Source organism: Thamnophis elegans, chromosome 3, assembly GCF_009769535.1.
Source record: "Thamnophis elegans isolate rThaEle1 chromosome 3, rThaEle1.pri, whole genome shotgun sequence".
NCBI classification, from domain to species: Eukaryota; Metazoa; Chordata; class Lepidosauria; order Squamata; family Colubridae; genus Thamnophis; species Thamnophis elegans.
Window position 1 is genome coordinate 16003889 of NC_045543.1, and position 20336 is coordinate 16024224.

The 20336-nt window shown below is 42.6% G+C and overlaps 1 protein-coding gene across 2 annotated transcripts in view; it reads left to right on the plus strand.

Moving 5' to 3' along the window:
- Positions 1–5726: 5726 nt before the first annotated feature.
- WDFY2 (WD repeat and FYVE domain containing 2) overlaps positions 5727–20336 on the plus strand; it is a 53810-nt gene continuing 39200 nt past the window's right edge. For both annotated transcript variants that reach the window (XM_032213761.1, XM_032213763.1), the window contains exon 1: positions 5727–5948. In XM_032213761.1, the coding sequence (XP_032069652.1) occupies positions 5809–5948 (140 nt within the window). In that variant the 5' untranslated portion in view covers positions 5727–5808. The remainder of the gene's footprint in view (positions 5949–20336) is intronic.

Sequence of the window (20336 nt, forward strand, 5' to 3'; positions counted from 1 at the left end):
ATTCAGGACAAATTTGGTTTGGTCTGAATCTACACATTTTCATAGCCAAAAATGAATGCTAAGAATAGAGGAATGAGAGATTTTTCTTAGGAAAACGATGCTGACAGTTTTTCCTTCAGAGTTATTTCTCAGCTCCAGTAAAACAAATGGGAAACTCCCATTGCCAATGAAATGAATCTAGAGATAGGTCAGGCTTAGGTCTAGGTGAATGTGTGGTCAAAAACTAATGCTAGGGATAGATTCTTAGTGGTTTTCTAAGGAAAGTGACATAGATAGCTTTTCCTCCGGACTTCTTTGTGGACCATAATAAAACACATTGGGAAAATCCCATTGCCCATGAAAATGCAAGATAGGACTAGGGATAGGGTTAAGGTTCGGTCTACTTGCAGTCATGATTATAAATATTGGTAGGGATATATTCTTAGCAGTTTACCAACGAAAGAAATGGTGTCAGCTTTTTGTTTGGAGTTATTACTGGACCACAGTAAAACATATAGGAAAAATCCCATTGACAATGAAAATGAATCTAAGATTAGGGTTAGGGTTTGGTCTATTTGGAGTCATGGCTAAAAACTAATGCTAGGGATAGAATTATAGAGGTTTTCTAAAGAAGGCAATCTTGGTAGCTTTTCATATTTCATATGAAAGGGCAATGCTGATGTCTATTTGGAAAAAAAAGTTTCATACTCCTAACTAAAGATTACTCTCCAATCAGGGGTGGGTTCCTGCCAGTTCTAACCTCTTCTATAGAAGAGATTCCACAAATCTACAGTGCCGTTTAGAACCGGTTCCAGCTCCCTCCCCCTGCCCATCCGCACATCATCAAGATGAAGAGCAAGAGCAGGAATTCTGGGAGTTGAAGTCCATAAGTCTTAAAGCTGTCAAGTTTGAACACCTCTGTTTTTTCTAAAGAGTTAGGGGTGCAAGGGTCTTGTAACTTGACAGCTTTAAGACTTGCGTGCTTCAAATGCCAGAGTTTCTGAGCCAACATTTTGGTTGCTAAGCAAGAGCGTTGTTAAGTGAGTTTCATCACATTTTACAAGTTGGCCACGTCCACCCAGTCACATGACTGCCAAGCCACTCCCACCCAGTCACATGGCTGGCGAGCCACTCCCACAAAGCAGGCCACACCTACAGAAGAGGTTCTAAAAAAATTTGAAACCCATCACTGTCTCCAATGTTTATATCATTTGGGTTGTTATTGATGGTGTTTGCAAATTAAAGTCTACTATTTGAACGGATGTTGATGATAGTGCATTATAGACTTATTTTTGAATTACCTTGATTAGCCAATGTGAGTTTGTAATAATTCTGATGCTGTTTATTTTGTTTTTTTTGGGGGGGGGAAATCTGGGTAGATGCGTGACGATACAAATCGAATGAATGTATGGATAAATGAATAAACTTGATCCAAGAAATTTCTTCAGGCTTGTAAGCCATTTTGCATATTCATAAAATCGATCAGGGGCATGTGACCTGCTTAACAAATGTCATGACTTAGCACTGCTTGGAGTCTGGGTCAGTTAGTCATAAACTGAGGACTATCTGTATTATAATGTCAACATAATGCAGAGCATAGCTTTTATAGCCTTATTCCTGTACTTGTTTTCTTGTACAAAACATTTCCTCTCCATACGTTCAGCATGAGGTAAAATACATTTTAAAATAAAACAAATTATTTCATTCTTACTGAAGAAATATATTCAAACAACTATCCCGCTTCCCTGAAAATAAGACCTCCCCAGCTAATAAGCCCTCCCTGAAAATATTGCAACACAGTAGCAGCCATGAGGTGAACACGCTTGTTGCCTCCTACACCTCAAAAATAATAATAAAATAAGAAATAAAAAAAAGAAATAAGGCCAAGTGCTTATTTCGGGGGTCAAAAGAAAACAAGACCTTGTCTTATTTTTGGGGAAGCACAGAATCTTTTGAAAGAGCAGGAAAGATAACCTAATGGTGAATTCACTTTTATTCAGTGCTGCAAAAGAGGCCACTTACAAGCATGAAATGATTTATAGCAACTACTACACAGACTCATGAACCCTACATAAGATGACAAACCTACACCACTTTTATAAAATCTAACAAGCTTGATTTAGTTACATAGCATAGTCTCCCTCCCTCCTTCTCCCTCTCTCTCCCTCCCTCTCTGTAAAACTTCCAGGGTGAATAAACTCAGGATCTAATTTACGACGGATAAGGCTAATAGGTTCATTTATTCTTCACTTTTCTGCCACTGGGAATGCCTGACCTTAACACCAGCTGGTGTTAAGTACTTTCTCTTATGAGGAACAAACCTAAAGCCAGAATACCCAACAAAGAAGCTGTCTCAGGGATTTCAGGGTCAGCCAAAAATACACTGCAATGAGTTAGATTTCTGTTCTGACCCCCCTCGTCCCACACCAAAACACTCCAAGCCAAAGATACTTTACGGAATTTATTCACAGATAGACAGGTCCTTGGCAGCAAACGGGCACAGATAAGCCAGGGCAGCAATCCAGCCTGCCAAGCTCACAATACTGTTCATCAAACATTAGTTAATGCGTTGACTTCTGCAAAAAGGGCGTGTGCACAAGCCGTCCTTTTATAGTCTGGAGAGGAGCCTAATGACCACCAGCTGAGTGCAATTACCTCCTGTAACTGCACAACTGTTCCTGACGCCTATTAGCTCTTCGGTGCCGGGCATCCAGGAACAACTCATTGTTGGCGTCCGGATCACTCTCCCTTGTCTCCTCCCCACTGGTCCAAGGCTCAAGCGCCTCCTGGTGGCCAACCAGCCTCTCTGTGCCCTGCTCGGAGTAGGAACCCTGTCTAGGGTCCTCCACATCCTCCAGAGTCGACTCATAGGGCCCCTCGCTGTTGGAGTCTGGTGGCAGCTCCAATGGCTCCTGCTGGGCCACAACAGATTTCCATATATATTTTTTTTAAAAGGACAATGATGTTTACTGGAACAATTTGTTTCCTCCTCTTGCTGCCTCAACAGAGTGCTCTAGTAACCCTTTTTTAATGTGATTTTTCAAGAAGTTAGAATTTAAGAATTAGATCAAAAACACCAAGGAAGGCAGTTGGCTGCACAGCAATCTCGAAAGGATTCCCGGTCAAGCCTAAGAATTGGACCTTAATTTCAGTATGCCCTTCCAAGGTTTTTGCAAGTCAATCTGATGGAGGAGAAAATCTCTCGGGCTTTCTAGAACCTTTATATCCCAGGGAATATCAATCTGGCTGTCTTTCCATTGGGGAAAATGGAGATGGTTTTGGGAATCCAACAACTATTTTGCATATATTATAAAATCCGAATATGGGCATTATATGTCGCATGCACACGTACACTCTCAACCCCTTCCCCTCCTGACTTTTACACTAGGTCTAGAATGAGCTGGAAAGGACCTTGGAGGTCTTCTAGTCCAGCCCCCTGCTGAAGCAGGAGAACCATCTTCAGATCTTTTTAACCATCTCCTCATGCAGAAGTCCTGGAAACCCGACAATTCTTTTATAAGAAGCTTCCACTTGGCTTAATCATAAATGCCACAACAGATGGTATTTTAATGATGTTTTAATGATGTTTGCTTTGATTTGGGGGAGAGAAGGAGGAGAGGGCATTATGTTTTTAGGCCACTGCATAAAAAAAGAGAGAGCTAGTCATTCTTTAGTTTCCTAAGCTTCACAAAACAGGTTAGATATATAGATGTTGAGACTGGAAAAAGTTCAGAGAAAAGCAACTAAGATGATCAAAGGCCTGGAGACTGTTGGAGGAAATGTCCTTCTGGGTTCAGTTCCAAGTGGGGAAAAAGACACTGGAAACATGAAGGCTGCTTGGAAAGATGGTTTAATGATGGACAGGATCACATGGCTTGAGCTCCTGAACAGAAAAGGTGATCACATGCTTCCAGATGTTGGATAAAGAAGAAAAGAGAGGAAAAAAGGTGCTTGCTGAGAGTTCCTGAGTTTTTTATACTCTGTTCGGCCCCACTTCTCTATTTCCTGTTCTTGTGTAAGAAATGTATTCTGATTGGTTGTCATACTCCCAGGGGCAGGGTGGGTGGGTGTCTTAGCTAGCTTTGTAGGTTGTGTGTCTTTTGAATCCCAAACTTGGTTGAGTTCCCAGATGCCATATGGTGTTTCTGTAGAAGGCTAATCCTACACTTGTTAAGTAGAGTAGACTAGCCCAGGAGCCCCTAATGGCCCATTGACAAAGGTGGGGGCTACTAAGAGTGAGTCTGTTTCCTGCCTAAGAACATGTTTCTCAATTTCTTATCCAGGGAAATATAATCTTCTGCCTTTTCAATATTTCCTAGGATATTTCATTTTTCTAGGAGAGGGGTGGGTTTTAACTTTCTACAAGACTTTCTACTGATGAAAGAAATGTCCTTCTGGGTTCAGCTCCAAGTGGGGGAAAAGACACTGGAGACATGGAGGCTGCTTGGAAAGATGGTTTATTGGTGGACAGGACCACATGGCTTGAGCCCTGAACAGAAAAAGTGATCACATGCTTCAATGTTGGTGGAGAAGAAGAGAAGGGCTGAGGGAGGGGCTTGCTAGGCTTTTTATAACCTGTTCAGTCCCACCTCTCTGTTTCCTGTTCCTGTGTAAGAAATGTATTCTGATTGGTTGTCAGACTCCCATAGGGCCATGCAGGGCAACTCTCTGGGCTGTTTTGAATCCAGGTTTAGTTGAGTTCTCAGATGCCATGTGGTCAGTTGAGTAAAGGACCAATATTATCATGCCTTTACTCCCATCCCCCCTGGGACTGCAGTGGAGAAGTCTTTATTATGTAAAAGGGACTAGCTTGGCTTTCTTAATGGCCCATTAACAGTGGGGATGGGCAGGAAGCTACAGGCAACTATTCTGTCTTTTAAAACATGTTTCTTTCTTTTCACATCCAGAGAAATATTCTGCCTTTTCAATATTTCCTAGGATATTTCATTTTTCTGGGAGAGGGCTGGATGATAACTTCCCACACTACAATACGAAGAACGGCTGCAGGGTTTGGCTTTGGCTAGCTAGCCTAAAGGAAAGAAGAATTGGGAGTGACATGATAGTAATATTCCAGTATTTGAGGGGCTGCCACAAAGAAGAGAGGGTCAAATTATTTTCCAAAGCACCAGAGGGCAGGACAAGAAACAATGGATGGATACTAATCAAGGAGACAAGCAACCTGGAATGAAGGAGAAACTTCCTAACAGTGAGGACAATTAACCAGTGGAACAGCTTTGCCTTCACAACCTGTGGGTGCTTCATCACTGGAGGTTTTGAAGAAGAGATTGGACAGTCACTTGTCTGAAATATTATAGGTTCTCCTGCTTGAGCAGGGGGCTGGACTAGAAGACCTCTAAGGTCCCTTCCAGCTCATTAATTCTGTTATCTATTTTACATCATCTCGGTAAAATCTGTCTCATCCTTGATCTCTCTTCTACCTGTCGAAGACGCGAGAGAAAATCTGCGAGAAGAAAATTCTTTGCACTCGAGATGGAAGGGACAGTGGATATAGCGACGACGACGAATTTCTAATAACCGCCATGAAAGTCAGCTCGTAGCTAAGCTAAACTAAGCGGGCTTTCCTCTCCCGCTTGACTCTTCTTATTATACCCCATTCCACCGCCCCGCTTTCCAATCGGGCGCACAAGATGAGTCAAGAGGCTCCCTTGGAGATCCGGAAGTCGCCCGAGAAAGCCGTTGCGACCGTAGCCCTTTGGTGTTGCCACTCTCCTCCGAGTGCGCAAGCGCGGCCAGAAAGGGTAGGGCGAGCGGGCGAGCTGGGCGTGCGGAGGTTCTGGTCGCGGTGGCGGCCCCGTTCTCGCGCTCTCCATGGCTGCTCAGCCTCCGCCGTCCGTGCCGCTCACTCGGCGGCCCCTGTTGCTCGGCCAAGCGGAGGGCTCGCAAGACGCGGTGACCATGGCGGCCATCGTGCCCAAGGAAGAGGGGCTCATCAGCGTCTCGGAGGACAGGTGAGGAGGGTCGGGCGGACGAGGCTTGCGTGGTCCCGAGCAGTTCAAAGGGAAGGGAAGGCTGAGCCGCTCTCTTGCCCGGCGGTGCCTGCAAGACGTTGCGGCTCCATCAGCTGCTGCAAGGTTGGGGCTTCATGGGGAGAAAAGCAGCCCGCTTCGGCTACCTGGAGCCGCTGGTCTCGGTGCAGAGGAGCGAGTTAGAGCTGGCGCGGCTCCTGGACGAAACAGCGCTCCGCATCCCGGTCAGTGCGGGCGAGGGCTCCGGGGCTCTCCGCGAAAGGACCTCTCGGTGTAGCATCGGGACAGGCGGTCTGTGCCAGCTGCATCGCTGAACAGGCGAAGCCGGGAAGCCAGCCCGTCTGGAGCTTGGCAGCTCCGCTCTTAAAGGAAGGTTGGGAAGGCGGGATTGACTTGGTGGGAATGGAGTGAGCCAGCAGATCGCGGTATCAAGGGGCTGGTGAGATCCCAAACGAGCGGATCCCTTTCTTTTCTAGGTCTTCTGATCCCAAAGCAAAGCGTAGGGGGTTGGAAGTACTATACTAAGATGTAACTGTAAGCCAAGCGGCTGTGTTGTTTTACCCTCCCAGCTACCTTGTTTCTCTATCTGAAATTACCTACCTGCATTACCTGTTTTTCTATCTTATCTGTCTGCTTGCCATCGATCTACCTTATGTCTGTCTACCTACTTACCTTGTCTGCCAGCCACCTACCTATCCTATCTGTTTGTCTACCTTGTCTGTCTGTGTGTCTGTCTGCCACTGATCTACCTTGCCTACCTACCTACCTTGTCTATCTGCCTGTTACCTACCTATCCTGTTTGTCTACCTTGTCTCTCTGTCTGCCACCAATCTACCTTGTCTATCTACCTACCTACCTTATCTGCCTGCCTGCCACCTACCTATCCTATCTGTTTGTCTACCTTATCTCTCTGCCTGTCTGCCACTGATCTACCTTGTTTGTCTACCTACCTACCTGCCTGCTACCCATCTATCTTATCTGTCAACCTTGTCTTTCTGTCTATCTTATTTGCCTGCCTGCCATCGATCTGCCTTATCTATCTGCCTTTTTCTACCTACCTTGTCTGCCTGCCTGCCTGCCAGCCACCTAATCTGTCCGTCTACCTACCAACCTTATCTGTCTACCTACCTTATCTGTGTCTGCCTGCCACCTACCTACCTGCCTTTTCTGCCTTCTTTCTATCACATTTTTGAAGCATCCATCTCCCTCAAAGAGTTGGAGACTTGTTGCCTCCAGTTATACACTTTATAGCCAGTAAATTGCTCTGAGGCTTTCTTGGTTTCACCTGCATTGCCTCTTCAGGATTGCCAGCTAGCAATGCTGCAGTGCATAATTGGCAGGATTCTCCTACAGTATGCGACTCTTTTAGAGAGCAGTGGCAGCAAAGAGTAAGGGAAGCTTGGTGCTGCTACTGGAAAAAGGAAAAAGCAGTTTTGGAGAAAAGGAGGGATTTAAGGGAGAGAACCAGCACGATTTGCTTTTCATTGTTTCACCCCGCTGTTTTCTTCCCATGTGAGGTCAGAATGCATGTAGACAAATTAAGGAGGGGCTTTACCGATGCTGCTGGATTACACTCTTGCCTGCTCTGGTCCATATGGCCAAACATGAGGGTTCTTGGGGCTGTACTAAGTAATAGCAGGAGGTTCACAGGTTTCTCACCCCGATCAGAGAAGGTAGAATGCCAGATTTGAAGGGGACCTATCATAAAGGGCCTGCTGCAGGGGTTGGTTCCGGCAGGCACTACTGCCGGTTCCCTTGTGGGTGTGCTGCACGCGCATGCGCATTACAATTAAATTGTTCTGTGCATGCACAGAATCGAAAAGCACCGCCCAGAGAACCAGTTCAGGGGCGTGGCAGGCATGGCTCGCTGCCGGTTCCAGTGACCCAGGCCGCCAAACCACTACCGGTTTGGCCGAACAAATATATATATATTTGTTTTCGTAGATTTTCACAGGTATAGGTATGCAGGTCTTGGCATATTCGGGTGTAAGATTGACAGTATCTTGGTGATGTTTCGATGAGGTCACACTTGTCATCTTCAGGCTGGTGCCTTTGGCTTTATGCTTGTGCGAGCAAAGCATGATCGGAGCTGCCGTTTTTCTATAAATATATACTGACCAAAAAATAGCCAACATCTTAAGAAACCCCAAAGATAAGATCCAGCTAGAAAACCAAGGAGTCTATGAAATACCATGCAAAATCTGCCCAGCCACATACATTGGACAAACTAATAGGAGAATAAATGCACGCATCGCAGAACACAAGAACTCAGTAAGAAAAAAAGAAAAAAACTTCCTCCCTTTTCCAGCACCTTAAAACAACAGGACATGAAATTGATTTTGAAGGAACCAGGTTAATCTCCAAAACTGAACACTTCAACAAGAGAATAATTATGGAAGCTATCGAAATAGAGAAACACCCCTACAACATGAATAAACGTGATGATACCTCCCGCCTACCAGACATCTGGAAGCCAGCCCTAGTCAATAAACAAGTCCCAGCCACAAAAACCAGCACAGGACCCAGAACAACACAGGACACCATCACCAATCAACCTCACCAAACATCAATTCCATCAACCAATCAGTTTGGTATTTACAGTATATTTTTTAAAAAATATATCTAGTGCTTGACTTACTACCACAATTGAGCCCAAATTTTCTCTTGCTGAGTGAGACAGTTATTAAGTGAATCACTGCAGTTAAGTTAGTAACATAGCTGTTGAGTGAATTTGGCTTCCCTATTGATTTTGTTTCTAAGAAGATCTGAAAACAATTTCACATGACACTGCAATTGTTATAAATTTGAACCAGTTGCCAAGCATCCGAATTTTGATGATGTGACCATGGGGATGCTGTGGTGGTTGTAAGTGTGAAAATGGGCATAAGTCACTTTTCATCGTAACTTCAATGTAAGTCATTGTAACTTCAAATGGTTACTAAACGAATGGTTGCAAATTGAGGACTCTCTATATTCTTTCCTGTTGACTATAGTCAATGCAGGTTTTGTAGTAGGTGAGTTCACTTGTTTATTTAAATAATTTTTATGGCTGTCCTTCTTGCTAGGGTCTTGGGGAAGAAGGGTCAAAACCAGGAAACAACAAAACAACTCATTTAAAAATAAGTTAATCACCACGATCAATGTGATTCCTCTGAGAACTAATTATATTATTTAGGGTTACACATAATACTCGATCACTGCTAGGGCCTGAAAGTATAGTCTTTGAATTGTGATTGTGTAACCAGCTGTGGTGTCTCTTTTTCTTCTTTTTTTTTCTCAAGCTCCATCCTCCTCGTGTGTTCAGCTGTTGCAATAGTTTCCAGGCTTCATTTTACAAGAGAAAATTTGTAGCTCAGGGTTGAACTGTGGAGTCCTTGGTGCTCTCTGAGTGTGATTGCCTTGGGTTTTTTTTAAACAGACGTTTCATTACCAAACTAGGTAACATCATCAATGCACTGATGAAAACATCCGCAGGAAAACAACCAAGCTCAGAAGTCTACAGGCTTCATTTTCTAGCCAGAATTTTTATGGTTGCAGGAAATCCCATCATGGAGAATATGCTGTCTCCTGTCTCTCTTTTGCTACAGCGTTCGTCCAAAGCTTTGTTCTCTGTTGGCTAAGTAACAATGTGGTGCCAACTCCTGAGGTCTCCTCCTCCTATCCTGTCAAAATCAAGTCTGAATTTGCCACTGGGTGTGCCTATCTGTTTAATAACCAAACAGTGGAACATAAGGAACTTTAGCCATCTAAGACTCATGTGATTTTGAAGCATCTTCCTTGGAAAAATATTTCTTGCTCAGCTAAATTAGAGCTTGAAAGACAAATGTATGCAGGATGTAAACGGGAAGTTGCTTTAACCCCATTGCTTGTTCTTAGCTGAGGATTTTGTTTTCTGTTTGACCTGATGTTCCGAACCACTAAGAAAATAATTATGTAGGTCTAAAATATATAAAGGTACATATGAATTTATGCTGGAAGAAAGGACATTTTATCATGTTTGGAGGATGCGCAACAAAGCCAGAAAATTTTGGATGCATACATATGCTATTCAGTATAATTTAAAGACCATTGTACTGTTGAAACCAAAGTGTTTCCTTTTGTGATTAATGGATAGACAGTTGGAAAAAAGCCATGGAGCCTAGGTTTTATACATGACAACTGCAGCAAGATTGTTACAAGCTTAACAGTGGGAGGGTTTGGTCCTGCCCACAATGGATGAATGATAGATGGAATTTGCAGAGAAGGTTAAACTGACTTCTTTGATTGGAGAAAAGACAGCATCTATGTTTATTGCTGACATGAAGTCTCTCATAGATTTTTTTTGGCACAAAACAGAAAAAATGCTTTATTTGGGGTTTTGATAATTAGAAACCATTAAATAATAGAAAAAGTGGGTTTTTTTGTAATTGTACATATTACATATTTTTTAAATATTTGTATTTGCTGCAAAGGAAATCAGAAGCTTCTATTTATATCTTTTCTTTTTGCATTTTTGTCTTTTTTCCCCTCCTGTCTTTATTATGTAATATGTATTAGTTTTAACTTCTTTTTAGAACGTTTAATAAAATTGATCATATAAAAAGCTAATTATGCAGGATGAGCCCTGGGGTGAAGCACTCATACTTTTATTTTCTTTCCTTGCAAAGAATATCTCCTATCATTTTGATTGAGAAATGTACTTAGATTTATTTATTTTTTAAAAAAAATGTTAGGTATAGTTTAGCAAATGTACCTGTGATTGGGCTATTGGGTAAGTGTGTCTCAAATCAACCTGACAGAAAGGAAGCAGTCATTGCAGTGAAATAATGGCACTCATAATTTATTCAATCGAGGATCTCAAAATAACCTGCCCTATTCAGCTGCAAGCACCAGTCTTTCTAGCTCTCCTATTCTTCTCCAGAATGTTCATCTTTCCACTTGGGAGGTGGGTGGATGGGCCTATCACACACGCAGTAGCCAAATCGATCAATGATGTATAAAGGCAAACATCTCTTCAATGGTACTTTTTACACTCTTAATGATGTTAGCAGAGGCTAACAAAAGCCTCTGTTATATTTTAAGTTTCCCTCTTCCCATCCCACTGCCAGTTCTTTTAATTCATTGGTGTTGCCACTTGTAAACCAAGTTTGACAATAGAATATTCTCTGCTTCGTCATAATCTGCTTCTTAATGTTCCTCACTACCTCCTGGAACAATAAAGATCAGACCTATCCCTTAGAGGCTGCTTCTCCCATTCTGAAAATATTTTGAACAGAGAGTGCGTGTGTTGACAATACTGTTATTATGAGTCAAAATAACTGCATAAAATATTTGGTATTTTCAATAAGAGTTGATTGTTCTCACATTTTCTCCAGAGTTACATAGTATGCAATGCTTGATAGTTTTATGCTAGTGAACAACTAAAGGTCAGTTTTGAGTCTAAAATAGAAATTTAAAAAGTATAGGCAATGCAAGGGTTCTTGGTCTTCTGCCTTTGGGAGAGATAATTAAAATTATCTATTGTATTGAGTGTGAAGGTATTGAGTGTGAGCAGGTTTTGGTGACTGGGAGCAGAGTGCAATTAACAGTTACATATTTGATTCAATTTATAGCTCTTCCCAAGTAATTATCTTGAAGTATAATAAAAATAACGTTTATTGCTTATTGAACGAGGCATCGTCCATGATGATAGTTGCTGAATACCTTCATTTCTTTTAATAATGAAAAAAGCAGTCCAATTCTGCCTTGAGCTTAATCTCCAGATATAACATCTTCTGTTAAGATTTTTTTTCTGCCCTCTGGATTCACAGTATAGATGGGTGAGATGGCATGCTTTTTCTTCGCTGCATTATGACTCTCGTTTATTTTGTCCTTCTTGTGACAAATGAATAGGTGTAGGCATGAATCTGAGTGGAATTTAAAAAAGAACGCTCAGTTGCCTGGAGTTTGATGCCGCAGTAAATATTCTTGAGTGCATTTGTACGAATGAGCTACTGCAACTGACAGGTTTTCTCCCGGCCAATTATTCCCCCTTGGACAGGTCTTGGGTCACTCAGAATAGCTACGTTGAAAAAAAATGGGACTTCTGTCCTGAATAATATGTAGAATGAGAAGCACTTTGATTTCAATCACATTATTTCAATAACTTTGGTTTTGTTAATGGTCGTTCTGTCCTACAGCAACCTTCCTTAGATAGGTGCAAGAGAAAGAGAGGGAGAGAGGGAGGGAGAGAGAGAGAGAGACAGAGATAGAGAGACACAGACAGAGAGACACAGAGAGAGATATATGGATGGATGGATTATGGTTATCTTCCCCAGACCACACGTAGTTCTTGACCGATGACCATTCATTCAGGAAACATTTGAAGTTATGAATGATGCTGTTGAACAAATATTGTTTACAACTGTCCTCGGAATTCCAACCATCTCAAGATTCTTTTCGGTGGTGGGATACTACCGGTATGCCCCAGTATGTGCATACCAATCCCAGCTGGGAGCACCAGGTACCATTCCAGTATGGTGCTCCGGAGGACCCTCCCGCCCTCCCTCCTTACCGCTATTTGAGCCCATCGGGGCATTTGCGCATGCGCACAGAGCATATGGCATCTGCGTGATGCTCCACCGAGCAGCTGGAGAGTTGCGGGCAATGGGTATGCATGCGTGCGCTGAGCGCGTGCTGCGCATGTGCTGCACGCATGCATATGGTGGGGACCAGCCCCGTTGCACCGTACCGGTTGCAACGGGATCCGGAACCCACCACTGGTTCTTTTAGTCACACGATTGTGATCTGGGTATATGACAACCCATTTGCATTTATGACTGATTACCAAGCACCGTAATAAGACCACAAGATTGCCGTTTGCAACCTTCTCTGCAGCTTCATTAGAAAGTCAGTGGGGAGGCAGATGGGGAAGGTTGCGAATTGTTCTGGTTAGTCTCCCCTCCCAGTGCACCCTTGCTCAGCCCCTCTTCGTTCTTACTAACCACTCGCACACCACTTTGCAGTCCATGTGGCATTTGTCACACAACCGTTTGTACCCTTACCTTACCTTCCCTGACCTTCATCATGCCTCCGGTGCATTCTCACCCTCTCCCCAAACCACCCTCAGTCATCTTTGACTGAGAGCCGAGGTGGCGCAGTGGTTAGGATGCAGTACTGCAGACTACTTCAGCTGACTGCTAGTTCTGCAGCTCGGCGGTTCAAAGCTCAGGGTTGACTCAGCCTTCCATCCTTCCGAGGTGGGTAAAATGGGGACCCAGATTGTGGGGGCAATATGCCGACTCTGTAAACCGCTTAGAGAGGGCTGAAAGCCCTATGAAGCGGTATATAAGTCTAACTGCTATTGCTATTGCTATCTTTCCCAGCCTGTGTGGCACCTTTGGCAGAACCCTTTGTGTACCTCCCTGACCTCCATGGCCCTTCTTGGTCCATCCCTTGCACCTCCCCAATCTTCCCTCACACCTCCACTCACCTTCTCCCATTTACCTGCCTGCTGGCATGGGACTTACAACTTTCCGAAGGTTACCCGAATTGACTTTGGTCGTGGGGCGTCAGCAACACGTTGTCTCACCTAACAACTGTGGGATTCAGTTAACAACAGCAACCAGGACTTCGTAGATTGCCATCCCTAAACATTACAGTTGTGTTTTTATGATTGCATCACTTAGTAATAAAAATTCCAGCCGCAATTGCTGTTGTAAGGTGAGAACTACCTGTATAGATTAGGGAAGGAACCATTGTTTTGAAATACACCGCAGAACTAAAAATAAATGTTGTAAAAACATTCCTTCAGTTGCTAAAAGTCTCTTTATTGGACTAAGTGAGCAGAAACTGAAAAAAACCACCCCTTTGAGAAGGTTAAATAAAACCGGAGTAATTGAGCTAGACTTTTCCCTTCCTGCTCTTAAATATTTTCTTCTTCGCAGCTCTGGGATGCTTTTTTTAATTTTAATTTTTATCTTGTCCCTGGACATGATTAGGCTCCATTGCTACCCTCAGCGCTTCGATGTGCATCCTGAGTTTAGGCTCCATTTGTTTTATATTTGTTTCAGGTTACACAGGACCCGTTAGACCCGTTAGATCGCACAGGGTCGGCCTCCTCCGGGTTCCGTCTACCAGCCAATGCCATCTGGCTACCACCCGGGGGAGGGCCTTCTCTGTAGCAGCTCCGGCCCTTTGGAATGAACTCCCCGCGGAGATTCGGACCCTCACCTCTCTCCAGGCCTTCCGGAAAGCCGTCAAAACCTGGCTGTGCCGGCAGGCCTGGGGTTGATGAGTTCCCCTCCCCTCTCGACTTGTATGGCTGTATGACTCTTGTGTATTTTAATTACGTGTATTGTGTTTGTATCCCCTTTTCCCCTTTCGAGTTGTTCGCCGCCCTGAGTCCCTCCCGGAGAAGGGCATCATACAAATAAACTAAATCTTAAATCTTAATCTTAAATTTTCTGGAATGACCAGGAACAATTATTTTTGCTAGGAACAGTGTTTGAATTGTATTCTGAACAATTGAGTAGGAACCATAGAATAACAATGTGAGTGTATATTTCTGGGAAAATTAATCTTAGAACTGCACATGAAGTTTTTGTTTTGTCCCTTTTGACCTGGTCATGTTTAAAGTTAGTGAAACCTGTTCCCTCCCCAATCTTGCATCATGCAAAGTGACTAAATTAATCTCTGTCACTGTCTGAAACTCTCTTTTCTTGCTCACCCCGCTCTGATAATTATCCTGATCTACTGAAAGCCTAATGAGAATTTTATTTGACTGGTCTCACATAACAATATATATCAGATAAATAACTGCTGGCAAGGTAATATGTTCAAACTTTTCAGTCATCAAATGAGTTATCTCAAAATGCCAAAATAGGTTACATACCTGTTGTGGCCCAGCAGGAGCCGTTGGAGCTGCCACCAGACTCTGACAGCGAGGGGCCCTATGAGTCAGCTCTGGAGGATGTGGAGAACCCTGGATAGGGTTCCGACTCCAAGCAAGGCGCAGAGAGACTGGTTGGCCACCAGGTGGCGCCTGAGCCTTGGATCAGTGGGGAGGAGACAAGGGAGAGTGATCCAGAAACCAACGTGAGTTGTTCCGGGATGCACACCGTCGAAGAGCTACTCGGTGTCAAAAACAATTATGTAATTACAGGAGGTAATTACGCTCAGCTGATGGTCATTAGGCTCCTCTCCAGACTATAAAAGAGACTGCTTGTGCCACGCCCTTCTTGCAGAAGTCAACGCTTTGACTAAAGAGAAACAAACTTGGCAGGCTGAATTGCTGCCAGAGTTTGTCTGAATTGCTGCCAAGGTTTGTCAGCCTTGCTGCCAAGGTCCTTATCTGTTTGTTTACTTGGCTTTCAGCAACCGAGAGTCTGGTCTTCTTATTAAAGGACATTCTCATTAAGCGTGTCTCGGCTTTCGTTATTGGACAGAGGAGGGGGTCAGAACAATACTGTACCTCAGTTTGTACAAATGTATCTGTTACATCAAGTGTTCAAGTTAGTTTTCTACTTCCATTTTTTCAAGGCTAAAGTAAGTGCTACAGTTTGTTTCTATTACTTGAATCGTTTCTTGGGTTGCGTGTTGAATATTTGATGCACTTCAGAGGCTTATGGGAAGGGTCCTAGGATGACCATTGTTTGCAGAGTATAAAGCTGAGCACCGCAGCAATTCTCACAATTCTTTAACACCAAGCAGAAAGTGCCACTATAGATAGTCCTTACTTTTGACCTAAAGAAGGAGAGTGCAAAAGTTGGCTTGAAACTCAACATTAAGAAAAGCAAGATCATGGCATCTGGCCCTCTCAGTTCCGGGCAAATAGATGGGGAAGAAATGGAGTTAGTGTCAGATTTTATTTTCCTGGGCTCCAAGATCCCCCGCAGATGGGGACTGCAGCCAAGAAATTAAAAGACACTTGCTCCTGGGGAGGAAAGCTATGGCAAATCTAGACACCATACGAAAAAGCAGAGACATCACCCTGCCAGCAAAAGTGCATATAATCAAGGCTATGGTTTTCCCAGTTGCCATGTATGGCTATGGAAGTTGGACCATAAGAAAGGCTGAGCGCCAAAGAATTGAGGCCTTTGAACTATAGTCCTGGAGAAGACTCCTGCGAGTCCTTGCACTACAAGGCGATCAAACCAGTCAGTCCTAGAGGAGATCAACCCTGACTGCTCTTTAGAAGGCCAGATCCTGAAGATGAAACTCAAATACTTTGGCCACCAGTGAGAAGGAAGGACTCATTGGAGAAGAGCCTAATGCTGGGAAAGATTGAGGGCAAAAGAATAAGGGGACGACAGGGAATGAGGTGGCTGGATGGAGTCACTGAAGCAGCCGGCATGAGCTTAAATGGACTCCAGAGGATGGTAGAGGACAGGAAGGCCTGGAGAAACATTGTCCATCGGATCGCGATAGGTCGGAAACGTCTTTGCAACTAACAACAACAAAGGTATGATGGTGCTGAATAATGAGGCTTATGACTTGTCCCAAGAGTTGCACCTATTCCAGCATCCCCACAATCCTGTGATCATGATTCAGACACTTGGCCACAGCCTGCATTTACAATGGTGACAGCTTTCTATAGTCACATGATCACCTTCAATGAACAATGTCAGTGGGGAAACTGGCAGGCAGTCACAAATCCCATGACCTGGCACTTAATGACCTATGGTGATTCACTTAATGACTGCAGCAAATGAATTTGCCGTTGTAAACCAGATGCGGTAAGGTGATTTTTTATTTTACGACTGCATTGTTTAGTGATGGAGTTGCCAGTTCCAATTGTGATTGGCAGGGGGAAGATTATAACTGCAGAAAACCAAATTGCTCTTTTTATAGGAGAAAAGGGGAGGAATCATATTCATTCTGTTAATTTGTTTGAGAAAGAATTGCATTACATTAAATCTGGGAAATAATTAAATTAATTTATATCTAATACTTGAAACAGTTATTCCCACATTTTTATCTTACCGTTTTGAAATCAGGAGCTTGGCATTCTCTCAAAAGCTAAGTGTGATCCTTGATCTAAAAACTGGGGCATATTATTGATGGAAAGCTAATTTTGCCCTCAAAATCTTTTATGAAATTCCACTAAATCCCCCTTTTTTTCATATTCAGTCATTTGGAAACCATTGCTTGATTTAACCTTCTCTGGGCTTATGTTGCTTAGATTTCAGATAGAAGCTTAATGTTGAAATATAAAGCATGCTTGAATGGTAATTTGGATTGTTTAATACTTGGCATTTTGTTCTCTCGCTGAAAAACGCTGAAAATTTTTTTAAAAAGTATACTGTCAGGTTGATTACTAACACTTTCTTTGACTTTCCCAAGTAGTTTAGATAGCAGAAATAAGACATGTCCTTATTTTGCGCCTTCTATGGAAAGGTCTATAAATAAGATCCCTTTGCTAATTCTCTGATTACTAGGAAAAATCTGCATTCTAAGATGAGATAAAGCCATTGGACTCCAGGAGTTTTATGTATGCCCAGTTGTTCCTGATCAAAGATCTGTTTGCTCACTTCCGATCTGTCAATATACCATTCCTCATCATTAGAAAACAGCAACGAAGCCCTAATTTGCTTCCTTTTGAATTTTTGCAGCTGAGCCACATGGAAGATCGCCACATTATGTCATTCATTTCCTGAATACTTAGAATTGCAAATAATAATGATTGTTGTTTCTTTCAGAAGATTAATGGCACCAGCAAGTTTTGCAAGGGTTTTATTGGTCATCTGAGCAAGTAAATTAGATGCTAAAAATGATGTCCATAGAAATCTATAGTATAAAAAAGAAAGAAGTGACATACATTGTAAATCATATTGGAGGCATATGATTGTTTATGTTCACATGCAGAGAGAACTTCAAGGTACTTCTTGAATAGCAATTAACTAATATTTGCGGGAAATGGCAGTGCTGCTGTTTTTTTTAAAGTAGTTTTTAAAATAGTTGTAATATTTGTCTAGCTATGTAGTTTATTCATGTAGTTCAGTGGTTCCCAAACTTGGCAACTTTAAGACTTGTGGACTTCAACTCCCAGAATTCTCCAGCCAGCTGGAGAATTCTGGGAGTTGAAGTCCACAAGTCTTAAAGTTGCCAAGTTTGGGAACCACTGATGTAGTTTATTACCGGTAGTTGCTGTGCAACTGTGAATCCACTGACTCTAACAACATAAATGAAAAGAGGAAAACATTAGCATGTGTAAAAAGACAATGGGAAAACAATATATGCCGACAGTTTGTTCATCTGATTTTGTGCTCAGTGATGGAGAACCATGGGCTCAGTGTGTCAAATATTCAGAAAATACCTAACTTGAGTCTGCTTCTGAGTGTGTGTGTGTGTGTGTGTGTGTGTCTGTCTGTCTCTCTCTCTCTCTTTCTCACTTTCTCACCAGCCGCCCGGAGTCCTCCGGGATTGGGCGGCCTATAAATAAAATTAAACTTCAAACTCACTCACTCACTCATTCACTCACTCTCACTCTCTCACTCTCTCACACACAAACAAAACAGAAACTATTCCTTGTCCCTCCCCACATCCAGACCATCCTGAACTATAGAATTTGGTGGCAGCACTGAGGCTGGGCCTGAAATGGAGTCCCAGGCCTTTATTCCTTGTACCACTGCTGCCACTCAAAAAAGACTGCCCCTCGCCGTTCCCCAAATTGTGTGAGAACAGGTCATGCTTTCAAGAATAGTTGATGTTGGATGTTGGCGACCACAAGTGTGTCACCCAAATCACTGTGGTGGTGTGTCACCTTTGATACGTATGTCAGAGATTTGCCATCCCTGCTTCAAATCATGCCTGATGCCAATATAGTCATTATTAGAACCATGAAGTTGCTGTAACCATGTTCTCCTCCTTAGAATGACAGCATTGTGATCCTATGAAGCATTGTTGTCCAGGTATGCAAAGGCTCATGACTGACCTTGGCCTTTGGGAAGGGTTGGTCTCTTTGCCAAGTTTGGAAATTGCATCCTGTACAAATTCTTGTTACTTCCAATTGTCTGCATGAAGTGAAGCCGATTTTCTCACTCAATGTAAGAGAGAGATTTTTCCTCATTAGTAAGTCAGCAGTTACGGAAGAAGGCTTTTATTATATCCTGGCCAGCGAGAAAGAAATGACAGTCACAGGATTTAATGTTGCTTCTTTGACCTTACAGTTCCACTTTGAAGATTGAAACCTGGCTATATTGGGTAGCTATGCATAAAGTGTAAAGTTGCAGAATCTGCTGATAATGTAAAAAAAAAAAAAACCCAAAGATTGTTTCAAATTGGTCAAATTTGATATCTCCTAACTGCTCCCTTCCTTCCTTCCTCTTTCTGAAATGTTGTGCCTATGGTGCCTACATTTGTGTTTGTGTTTCTTCTAACATTTGCATTTTCTGCCTATGTTTTCTTTTTTCAAATAGAAGGGTTTCTGTATAAAAATATACATTTTTGGACTTTTATTTGCTACCGTGTTTTCCCCAAAGCAAGACAGGGTCTTATTTTCTTTTGACCCCCAAAATAAGTGCTTGGCCTGATTTTTGGGGTGGTCTTATTACTTTTTTTTCGTAAATGTGTTTTTATTTTTTTCCATTTCATTTTCGTACAGTCACATATATACTGTGCATAACCGGGGCCATATAACATTAAACAATAAACACAGCCATTCCTCTTGTCAACAATACCCCCAAAAATAGAAACCCAATGTACCTCTTCGACCCTCCATAGAAGGGTTTCTGTTCATTTCTGTTCAGTTTTCATTAATTACAAAAACTGCCTTGTAAAATTAGAAAAGTACAAATGTTGACTGCATTAGCTTGAGAAATGCTTCTGTCATGGCCAAATTTCCTTTGTTCGCTGAGTGTCAGTTACTTCTCTTACATATTCAGAGGTGGTGTAGCATTCCCCTTTCCCCCACTCAGTGTGGATTATCTGCAACAGAAATATAAAATATGTTTCTTTTATATCAAGAAGTTGCATATTTACAGACCTGCCCAATTTAATACTGGTACTTGGCTTGTATTGAATTCTGGATATGGACAAAAGGTTCAACCCTCTGTTGGAAGATGGCATTGAGCAGCTGTGAAAATCGATTTAGCCCCTTTACATTTCCTTTTTGTAATCAGTCTGCCTAGCCAGGTTGTCAGACTTTTGTTCCCCAGGAAAGAATCGTGTTCGTGAGACCTATTTCAGCTTTCACAGCCTCTTTATTGATCTGATTGAGAGAAGAAGGCCATAAATAAGAGAAAATCCATACCTGCGTTCTCTGTCGGATGAATATTCAAAATATTGTTGTAGAATCCACAATTTAAGGAATGTAATCCCTAAAGCTAATTAGCTGAAGTTTAAATCCAAAGCTGATGCAAAATATTATCAAGGAAATTATTTGGCATGGTTTACCGGTAACTATTATAGGGT